Raw genomic sequence first — 12,299 nt, forward strand, 5'->3', positions numbered from 1 at the left:
AGACACCAGCATCAATCATCCGCAGGGCTTTCGATAAAAAAAAAAAAACTAAAACTTCACATTTCTGAGTCCTTTTGTCCCTCTACATCCGCTTAAATTGTACAAGGACATTCATCCACTCGGGATGAAATTTCTGTTCTGTCGGTTTAAATCACGATGGGTCTATGATAAAACTCACGGGGTCATTTCAGTTGTAGAACAAATGTTTAGTTGTCAGTGATTTAATCTTGAAGTGTAATATTAGATATTTCATATTTAGATATTTGATGCATCGTGCTCTCATGTCTTATTTAGTATGATATACACTGAAAAAATAAGTAAAACAGAAAACATAAAAAGTACTGGCAGCTCATTACAAACAAGATTATCCATTTATTTTAAGGATATTTCTGTTAAATATAAACATAATGCAATACTGGGAAAACTGTAAAATTAAAATATGGAACAATTCCTATAAATTGTACTGTATATTGTGCTCTATAGTATAGCATAGTTTCCTTTTTTTTTGTGTAAAAAACAGGACGAAAATATGCAATATATGGTGCAGTTGCTTATATTTGTATGGCCAAAAGGTAAAATGAAATTCCGATTGCTTACTCGTGGCTTTTGCTTTCTCAAACACATACTAACCTTACAGCACGTGCAATAAGTATAGTATGCTGCATTAATTTATAGTATACTGCATTAATTTAATGTGTACTGAACTCTTCGGAGGCTCGAAAATAACAGATCACGAGCTTTGTCTTGATGACGGAAATAAACTTTGCTGCGCCAAAGTATATATATATACAGGTATATATATATATATATATATATATATATATATATATATATATATATTTGTGTATCAATTTCTTTTTAAAAAATTACCATTCGTATTGTTTGCCCAACCCAGCAAATGTTAAAGAGCAAATCATTCGAATAAAAAAAAAATTGCATAACAAAATATCCAACCGTTATTTCTTAAGTGGTGTGAGAACCATCCAGAAAGGTTACACCTTCAACAAAATGCCAGCATGCATGAAAGCGGCCTCTCTTGTAGCCTCGGTAACATTTTCAGCACCAGACCCATTCACCATTATAAGCTGGCGGTTTGCCTTTGAAAGTGTACGGTACAATGGCGGCTCTGAAAAGCATCCCTGCAGACATTTCGGGCAGACCGCCCGCGCTACTGACAACAAACGCTCCAGCATTTTCCCTGCACACAATGCCAAGCCCTTAGTCGCCCCGACTGTTAGGTTGTCATACATACTGAGTGACATCATGGAACTAAGAGTAATTCTTAGTTCAGTTTAGTTCATTATGAGGAGTGGCATTTTGTAATAGCGTGCACTGATAAATCATTTATTTGCGGGTAAGGGGGGCGAGGCCTAAAGTTCACCGGATGATTTGCTATCGGCACTAAATGAGCTGCGAGCGAAGTGAAAGGCCATTGGTGAGATTTCAGTGATTTCTCCACTGACTAAGCAGCGAGCTAAGAGTCTGTAAAGTTTAATTGGACTAAGAGAGAAGCCAACAGGAATACATAGATTAATGTCTAGGTTTAAGTAATGACTTATTATTCTAATGTGGATAATTAATTGTAAACGACATTTCCTCACAAAGGGGTCCTTGAAGGCACTGTAAACAATTACTGGGCCCTTAGAATAGTTTGGCTTAGAAGGTGTTTGCGCTTGATAGGCTTTGCATTTGAATTATTCATTATAAATAACGAACGCAAATAGAATTACAGCACGATGACACTGGATTATGTATTTAAAATGCAGAATCGCATTTCCTTTACGCAAACCCCCTTATCAGTTGTGTTAAGCTACAAACTGAGAATCCCAAAGAAAGAATGTAACCTGACAATAACAAATAAAAATAAAGCCGAAAATTCTAAATACAATATGATAAAAAAAATTAAATAAGGATTTTTATTTGATAAAAATGCAAAATATGGGCATAGAGAATTTAGTGTCAAAAATCAAGGACTGAAAGAGAATGTATTATTGTAATTATTATTACAAAAAAACCTATCATTTTATATGAACATACTGTATATTTGATGTTCATGTGAAATATTTCACTTGAAAAGCTCTTTATGTGAAATATTTTTATTGAAATGTTTGCTTAAAGTGATATCTTACATTGCATTTTAATGTACAATTTCACCATTAACAAACCATTAACTATGACTTCTGCTTATTAATAGTTAATAAAATTAGTTACGGTATTAAGTTTAGGTATATAGGTATTTAGGCCATGCAGAATATGCACTTTATAAGTACTAATAAACAGCCGATATGCTAAAAATATGCATGAAAAAAAAAAAACTCAATAGTGAAAATGGGTCATTGTAGTGTTACCCATTCACAACATAATATCTAAGCAATTAGTTTTATTTTTATATTTAATTCTAGAAAAAACAGCCTTCATATAGCCTCTTCATATATCTGCTGTTAACTAAAAACAAACCCAAAGTTATGGCAGCTTTTTCTGCTCAAGGAAAAACAGTCAGTGCTTTGTACACGATCTCTTTATGTGTAGGCAAGCAGCATGGCTTGGTAAAGAACATCTTAAGCATGTATGGAAAAAAGCCTCCTCTGTCCATTTTTTAAAGTCAGTGCGCTGCATTGACTAAATATCGGAGTGCTTTTCTGCCTTCCGGCTGTGAGTCTGTACCAGCCACTTTCATTTCTCACTGTGCTATCCTTGACCATATGTGAACAGAACAGATATTAAAAGCATCCTCCAAACAATGGCATGTACAGACTCTCAAATCGCTCTCCTCCCTCGCAACCCCTGGCCCTCACCCTCTGCCGCCCCACACAACTATTACGAGAATATACAGCTCCCAGGGGCCGAATCTCGGTGCTGTTTCTACACCAATCACAGCGGAATTGCCACTATATCAGTTATGGCGCAGAGTTCAATACTTGTGGAGAGCTCATTTAACAGCAGAGCGGAGTTAGGAGTAAAAATAGCTATCCTCCTGGTACCATCTCATCTCTGGAGGATGCATTCTGCTCTCTGTTCTGAAAAGAAAGTAGTTTGACTGGTTAAATTGGTCGTAATTATGATTATTAATGACTCCAACAGCAAAAGAGGTGTTTCATAAGGGGGGCGACGGTGCATGTTCTGCCTTTGTGTGATAGAAAGGCACCTTCAGGTGGCGCAATGTCGGGAAGCTGTCTGGGTGGGGGTGGGTTGATTATGCCAATGTACTTACTTCCCAAGGGCAAAGCACTCCAGCCTCACTGTGACGCCTTTGGCTGCCAGCACCGTCTGGGGAAAATGCGCTTCAATTTTGGGCTCGTACTCCCCCATCACTCCTAAAAAAACACAAGACATGCACAAAGGTAAGTGTACATATGGTTTTCACCATATATTGCTGCCTGGTCTCATGCAGCATAAACGTATCTGGGGACACTTTTTAGCGAAACGCGGAATACGTACCAATACATCACTGCAGTTTGAAAGAAAAAAATTAACACTAGAGGCAGTGTTCTTTATTCCTTTTCATGTAAATTCACAGAGTTTGGATGAATAAAGCGTGACTTCCACACAGCTACTTCGAAAACTGTGTTAATATGCTTCAAAACATTATTAATATGCTGGTAGATTTGAAAATTGATGCTTTTGAATGTTAGCATCGCACATATCCAGTTCCAAAACTATGTGTTTTCATACTCACGGAGTACAGAGACGTACTTAAGAGACAAGGAGCTCTGGTTCAAATCCCGTGTAACTACGGTTAGACAAAGCGGTTCAAATCTGCTTAAAAGGAAGTTGAAACTGCATGCTTGCACCAGCAAATGTGTTTTTATATCAGTTTTGCATTTGTTACAAGTAGGTACAGGGTTGAATTTTGGTGTAGGGAATATTTCCAACACAAGCATTAACTCTTATCGACAGTCCACGGATATTTCAATTTTGAACCGCTGCAATATATGCAATATTATGTACCTGATGCAATGTAATAAAAACACAACGGTATGCACCTATTCCAGCATAATAAAAAAGTACCAGGGTTCACGTGTTCAAAGTGCTTTAGCGTCACTCAGTGAATATTTCTTTTGAAAACTGTGGTGATATATACTTATTGCTACGTATTTCACGTCTCGTTAATAAGTTTGTATCTGAGAGTTACATTGCAAGTGTTGCTATACCAGGTGAGCGACAGAGCATATTTACTACATCCAAATAGAGTAAAAAATACATATGATAAATGTGAATACATATAAAGCTGGCTTTATGCAAGTTAAAAATTTATTAGTTTATCATGCTTTGTGATGTTTTGAGGTTATAACAGTATCGCTCAAGGTACCACATAGAATCAAGCCTTCATTATTTAATAATGTGCCAAAGTTTTGTAACAGAGAATTAAAAAAAAAACAAAGTTGATTAAAGGTGGAAACCCTAGTGAATTGCATACATATGCATTTTTGGAGTTTCGCAAAAACTGTAAGGACTGGAAGTTTTTCAGTATCAGAATGTAATGAAAAATCTATCACTATCACTATCACTAGAAAACACTATCAGACACATACTCAGGTGGTTTAGTAAAGCTCTTATGAAGTCTCCCCCATTCATGCCTGGAATTGACTTGTATTTTATATCCGGCAGAGATCTGAACGAGTTTTATCTGTCCCTTAGCGCCTTCAAATAAGATTGCAGTAGATCCAATCAGTGCATCTTGAGTGCATTTACACCCGGCTTTTAATGCAACCTGATTGTGATCTGCTTGCAGAAGTGAGCAGGCATGTTAAAGGCCTTCAAGTGATTTCATACTGAGAGACGTTAGCTCTTCTACACCCGACTCTAAGGGGCAGCACACCTTTAAATATCTCCGTTTGTAGGTGTTGGATCAGCACATTACTCACACCTTTTGCCCCTCTCACATGAAATTCCACCTTGGCATCTTCCCGGTTGCTTTTTGGAAGCCTGTACTCATTAATTAAAGCTTGTGACAGGAAGCTTGTGCTTCCTGTGCACTAGGCTCGTGTTTTATTTTTTCTTTGGTCCGTGTAGGTGCTTTGTAGGTTTAGTAGAGGCCTGAGGTGCTCTTATATGATGGATCACATCGCTCATGAGGACTCTATCGCCTGAAATATCCAGAGCAGCTGCTCTAGAACATTGACCTCACAATCAATAGTGCAACCACCCAAGACATTTTATAAATGCGACAACTACACTTATAGCAGTCCCGAAAGGTTCGAGCACACTTTAGCCATACTTAAATAGACGTCTTTGCATAATATAATATAATATAATATAATATAAAGAGATGTAATGTAATGCAATATAATATAATATGCTTTGTATAACATGTTTTGTCCCACAATACAAAACTACAGAGCTTTGATCATAACTAAGCATTTAAATATCATCTTACTAGGACATATTATTGGGAAATATAGATCAACAACTGATATTTATTTATGTAAGTATTCTGCTATACTGTTACAAAGATCTCATTGATTTACTTTACAAGCTATCAGAGTTTCATTTTTAAATTTGGCCATATAAAATATCAGCAACTGCACCAAAATGGATGTTTTTTTTCTTCTTGAGCATAAGCTCCGCATTCTTCTTCATCGCACCGTATAAGCCTGATTTATCAAATGATACTCAATAAATAAATATATTCTCTTTCATGTTTTGTTTGAAGATTTAATAAACGGTTCTACATCAGACTATTTGTCTAATCTCTTTACAGGGTTAAAGATGGGTATGATTCTTAACGCACCGAAGAATTCCATCTACTGTACAAGAGTAAACAATCTCCTGGATTTACAATTTAGCACAGCAAAGCTCGAGGGATCGCCGCAAACAGGTGCCACGGTACAGCAAACCCAGTAGATGCAGTGACAAAGAGAGGGATTTCTCCACAGCAGCTCGCATGACAAGCTGCTAAACTAAATTATTTTGCAAGTACACTACAGAGGCCGCTGGGAAACGGGGCGAGAGAATTTGTCCTCAAAACAGCACCACGCTGGAGTCTAATTGATGCGCAGAATTCCGTGGAATGCAGAGGAATCTTGAATGGCTGCATTTCACTTCTGCGGTTGTAGCCGGAGGACACAGATCCTTTGTTTATTCATGCGGATGTTGTGAGGGCCCATCTATATCCATTTGCTGAGAGATATGTCAGCTGGCATTGAGTAAGTCTGCAATTACGAAGGGAAACACTCCCATTCAGGGGCCTAATTATCATTATCAGTCTTATTAAATGGGATACTGGTGTATGAATTTTACATGAGAAAATGTTTCTTTCCTTTTCGCACTTTGAAAAATATAACAGATATTGCAATTGTGCTTTAATCTAGAACATGTCTTTCAATCAACGGCGAAAGCCAAAGATTATAGAAAGCGGGAAACGTCCATTTCATGCAGTTTGATGCTTTAAACAGCTCCTTCAAAATCTCTTCACTGGCAATCTACTATATTTAAGCACTAGATGCACTTGTGTGATATTGATTTTGTTTAAGAGTGCACCATAAAAGTACATAAATAAGGAAATCTAAACAGTGTCCTAAAAACTTTTTTCCACAAATTTAGACATGTCTTTCAGTCTGAATAAATCAGCATTTGCTGAATGAGTTCTCAAATGACTGACCAAAAGGAAGTCATTTTATTTCTGAAATAATCATTGTTTCTTAAATCAGTTGAATCTTTCTCTCACTCTTTTTTTTAAATCTAATTAATTACATTATGTGGAAATCGATTTATCTAATTAATCACAAATTAATCACACATCAAATTTGGCTGAATAAATAACTCCCAAAAGAACATTTAAAGTCATCGTTGTGTATTGCATGAAACAGATATTTCAAAAGTAGCAATTCTTTTTAGCATGATGTTAATGATCGCTAGTTTACCTACCCTTTTTGGGGTATACACCTTTAATAATTTATTTCAACAATGATTTTTGCCCACAGACTCTACTACACCTGGCCAGCAGGGACCGGCTTTTGAAGCAAACCAGCTGAACTCTGACCCCTTGCCTACAGTTGTAATCTACAGCACATTTATAGCCTATTTTATGATAGCAGTCCGTTTTTCCCCAAACATCTTTTCAATTTCAATCTCAATCCCCTTACTTGTTACACATTTGATACATAAGCAATCCCATGTGTATAATGAATTTGCAATATTATATCAGTTTACGCTGCGATGCATTTTCTGTGTATCCTATTTAGTGTCTAGAAGGGCTGAAATTGATAGGACCGAATTCTAGGCCAGCTGTGCAGAAACAAACATGAACCTTTTTTGTGTTGCCTATTTTCAAATCACAATGTAATCCATTTATTAACATGGAATGGGGTAGTTTGTGCAATGCAATTTTCCCTTTCTTTTGTTGCGCTATGCAGAACAATCACCTGATGAAAGTCTGGGCATCCATCAGACGTTTAAAGCTTTTACATCCAACTGCTAATGAAAAAATCCATTATCCCAATGCTGGGCTTCACATCTATTTCTAATGACTAAACCAATGCAAAAGTGCACATTGAAAGCAAACATAATCTCATGAGAAAATTTACATGGTGGTGCAAAAACTTTTAAAGGGGAAGAAATGTATTTTTTGTTATTTATTCACCTTTATGTCAATTCAAACCTTGATGATTTTATTTATTCTTAGGTCTGTGCCGTGTTTTTTTCATACAATCAAAATAAATGGTTATCAAAAAGTTATCAAAGTACTTTGCACTATATTCCGTGTCATGTAACCTAAAGTCATGCAATAGTTTCTATAGCCACAATTTGTTTACAATATTCCATGTTTATGATGCTTTTAATCATTTTTGAAGCTTGACAGGACCATTCGCTTTTAATAAAAGTGTAAGAGAAGTGAGAATATTCTACTACACTTTTATTTTACCCAAAAGAAAGAAAGTCATTTGAGTTTGGAACAACATGAGGGTGAAAAAATGATGACCAAATGTACATTTCTGGGTGAACTACTCCTTGAAGACAGGAATAAATGGATGGTCTGTCAGGGTCCTTGCCATCCGTAACAAAAGAAAGCTTACAATTCAATTGTCAGAATGTTTAATGTGCGATCATGTGACACAGTGCATCATCATAGCACCATTTCAGTTCCCATTAAAATCACAATTATGAGATGTGTCATGTTACGATTCATTCTGTAGTCCACATTGCACCTATACTGGACCATTTATATACATCCTTAGCACATGTCCACTCAGTGTCTGAACACATCACTGAGGCATAACTGACGAGACCTTTTTAAAAAGTATTCCTGAAGGCCCAATGAATGTTTATCATGACACCATTATGTGAATCGAAATGGCAGTTTGGGAGAAATTCACATCATGAAAGGTCATTCTGATTTCTTGCTTAGTGCGGTAGGAGGTTCTACAATATGCAGTGTATGTTCTGGTTAATAATCTAATGCAGGTAATTTCAAAATGGTTGATTCTGAGAACCTCAACCTCAAACATGATGATGCTCCATTTGTTAGGAAAGCTTATAGTTTTAAACTAAGACTGTCAGAATAAAGGTGTACAAATATTTTAATTATTATCTTACATTCACTTTATGTTTAATTAAAAAAAAAAAATCCAAAGTGTATCATAGTGCACTTGTAAATAACCTACATACCAAGCCTGATTTGCATAGAAAAGAGGTGTGCCTAAAGAATGACATTTAAATAGGTTTTTTGATTTAAATAGGACTGGCACAGTGCTACAACAGTACATTGTCATTCTTCAGAGTGCTCAAACATGTTGTGTATGCTTATTTACAAGAGTGACAACTGCATTCTATGACTAAATTAGCTCTTGCAAAATTCAGCTGTTGACAACCGCATTTATATAAAATCTACATATGTAAACCCCCAACTAAACAGCTAGATGTTAGTGCAATAACAATAGCCTCATTTGGACAGTGACAGCTTGCCTTAGGAACCAGAAACAGAGGTTCTTGTCTTGAGTCATCCCAACAATCCTGCATTTGTATGCTACTGTCCAGAAAGGCTAGTTCTGCCAGATGTTACATTAAAAACAGAAACAAAGTAATCATGAATAGTGCATTAGTTAAAATTTGAGGGCGTTCTGTGGGCATGCAGTAGACATGGTAGTCATATTCTAAATGAAGACCAGGGTTTTTGCACAGCACTCTGAGACCTTTTTTCCAGCCTCTCAGGTTTCTCATTTTATGATTAGAAAAGCATGTACACAGTGGTATTATTAGAGAATGAGACATCAATGCTATCAGTATGCATTTTTTATGACCTTTAGTGACATTTGAAATGTTATTTGAAACACTGACCCAACATTCGTAGCTCAATAATTGAAGCCACTGCACTTTCGCTCTTCCAATGCAAGGACACCGATACCTTCTCTCCTATAAATGAACGACAATGATGAAGGCCTCAGAAATGCTTGACCCTCCACTTAAAAAATGCTGCCCCCTCAAGGTCCAAGGCCATGCGGGAAGGACGAACAATCCCAGCACCAGCGAGTGTTTTGCGAGCGCTCCAGCTCCGTGAGAGTTATTGTTCCATTCGAGTTGCATCTATAACAGTGCGATTCATCACATAAGTACAGAAGGCCTCCGCTGCCTTTGCTGTTTTGCGGGCGGGGGAAGATGCATGACTTGCCCTGTAGGTGCAGCCGAGCGCAGATGCAGTTGGGCAGCTTTGATTAAGAGCGTCTTAGCCAAGGGAAGGACATAGGTGAAGCGGTTCACCTGCGCATTCCGGCGCCGAGCCTCTCGTGCAGTTAATTATCATCCTGTCTCAGCAGAAAACACGAATAGCGGGGCTGTAGATTGGTGCGGTTCGAGATCACTAAAAGACTGGCTGAGAGAGAGGCAGTTTGAGATTGGCCAGGGGTGCTAAAATCATTTTTAGGCTTTTGGGTGCAGCCCTGCAAACTGTTTAGCCGCCGAACGTGTGATGCTTCCCACACAACGCCTGCCAAGCGAAAGCTGCGCACGTCAGGCGCGGAATGAAAAAAGACTGCCATCAGCGGCGCTTGTGTTACGGGTGACTAACCTCTCGCTGAACTGGCGCTCATTCCGCATGAGACCCCGACTATATGGTTATTTGCAAATGCAGCTGCCACAAAGCAATTCATCCTGACTTTACCACCTGTGGCTCTGAGACAACCCTCGGGACTTTTCTTTTCCTCTCCAGCCTTCCGTCTCTGCTCTTTCTCCAACTTCCGAGAGAACGCAACGCTACTTGCATTTGCAATCTGTGCTAACGAGAGGCGCAAATCCAATTTAGTATGCTAATGCACTTAGATGCATGCATGTCTCTGAGGAGCGTTTCTCAACAACAAGGTTATGCAAATGCCGAAGAGCACGCCGAAGGGGACATGGCACCCTCACAAAGGACGTGCAACATTAAGCAACGTAGGCAAAAACAAGCTTTTAGGGCACTGTAGTCCTTTTAGCCCGGCTGTTCTGGGATTGCGTACCGGGGCAACTGACATTGACTTGTACCGGCGGCAGGTGATGCGTGCGTGTCTGTGAAGTATGGAAAAATGCCTGAAGTGACAGCCGGGTGTTTGGCTCCCCCGTTCGGCCCACGGGAATCTGCTATTAAAGAAGCTACGGCCCATTCTGGAAGAGGACCATTGATTCGGTTAATTTTATGCTGGAAAATGATTTCCCCGATGGGCAGTTTCACCAGAGCGCATTGTCTGTGAAAAAAAAAAGAAGTGCTCTAAAGCAAAAGATAAAGCACCTCATGCTCTCTGTTTAATGCGGATGTTTTCGAATTCATGACACTTTCGGTTTGGCCCTAAAGGCCGCTCATGCAATGAGAAAGAAGAAGAGAGAATGAGGCATATAAACTACACATATAAGTTAGACGTCTCATTAAATCGGCTTCACATGGCATAAAAGCACTAATATACACAACTGACCCGCTTGTCACGCTGCTGAAAAACTGCCACATTTCCTTTCAAGGCTGATTTGAAGGCACATACATTATTTCTAGCCTTCTGAGACTTTTTCCTGGATTGGAATTCAGTCCAGTTGTTATATACCTTACGCATTTGCGAGCCTTTCTCCACAGGAAATGATGGCTTTTTAAATTACGAAGTAACATTTGTTATTTGAAATTTAAATATTGTTTCCATCGTGATTATTGAAAACAGTGCTGCGTGGTAGGAAATGGAAAAGCCAATCAATTCGTCTTCTGGCAGCCAAGCCCTGCCCCCTTAGTCGCTATTGCTTTTGTTTCATGCCATGCTTTTTTGAGATGTGACCGAAATGAGTTGAAAGATCAGTTCAAATGAGAATTTTGTCATCATTTACTTTCTCTCATGTTGTTCCAAACCCATAATACTTAATATAATATATACATATACATAATATATACAAATAAAAGTAATTTCACCTGAAACCCACTTAAAAATTTATTGTAAGACAAAACCATATGAATTGAGCAGTTTAATTCCAAGTCTTGCTTGATTGCTTTCTTAGATGAACAGATTTAAATTAGGCCTTTATTCATTTCAGCATTTAACGTTATGCCATTTATATTTGATCATAGAAGCTCAAGTATGATCGCTTGATGCTCAAAACCCAACAAGATTCATTTTCACTTATCATTCCAGTATGTTTGAGCTCAAGCAAGTATGGTAGAAGCTTTTTGTATATATGAATAAATATAATAAATACATAAATCTTTTTGTCATATAAAGTAATTGTCTCAACAAAAGGCTAGAATTTAATCACTTAAAGCATCACAATTTTGGCTAAAGAGACTTTCAGTGGACGGGCAGAAATTTCACAGATTTCACAAAAAACAAAAAAACAAAACATCAAATACAAACTTTCAGAAGATGCATGAAAGCCTTAAGCTTTTCAAATGAATTAAATTTAATGAATTTAAGTTTAATTTGACTATACTACTTTTACAATTTAAAAAAAATGGTGCAATTTAGAATTATTTGTAATTATCTATGCAACTGCAATTGTGTTGTTAACTTTACTGTTAGCATGTTGTTAAATGGTTTGGTAACAATCATATGCTTAGTAATAGCACAAAAAAACAAACAAAAAAAAAAAAACTATATGGGTAACATAACATGTTGGATTTTAATCTTACATATCAGGTAAATGAGCAGCAAAAATGTGCATGCTATGATATACATTGCTATCCCAAAAAATGTTTAAAACATCGTGACCTACATTTTTTATTTATATCGCCCCTTGTGCCAGCTGAAGCTACAGTTATTTTTTAAAGACATGAGCTAAAATGGTAAAAGAACGTCTCAATTTAATTTATTAACAAAGGGACTTCATGTCATGGTATTGATTCATCAATTCAGTTCACC

The 12,299-nt window shown here is 37.4% G+C and overlaps 1 protein-coding gene across 3 annotated transcripts in view; it reads right to left on the bottom strand.

Moving 5' to 3' along the window:
- Nucleotides 1-12,299, bottom strand: part of cntn5 (contactin 5) — a 335,900-nt gene that overhangs the window by 58,813 nt on the left and 264,788 nt on the right. For all 3 annotated transcript variants that reach the window (XM_043216577.1, XM_043216575.1, XM_043216576.1), the window contains one exon: nt 3,212-3,314. In XM_043216577.1, coding sequence (XP_043072512.1) covers nt 3,212-3,314 — 103 coding nt within the window. The remainder of the gene's footprint in view (nt 1-3,211; nt 3,315-12,299) is intronic.

This window comes from Puntigrus tetrazona, chromosome 18 (assembly GCF_018831695.1).
Source record: "Puntigrus tetrazona isolate hp1 chromosome 18, ASM1883169v1, whole genome shotgun sequence".
NCBI classification, from domain to species: Eukaryota; Metazoa; Chordata; class Actinopteri; order Cypriniformes; family Cyprinidae; genus Puntigrus; species Puntigrus tetrazona.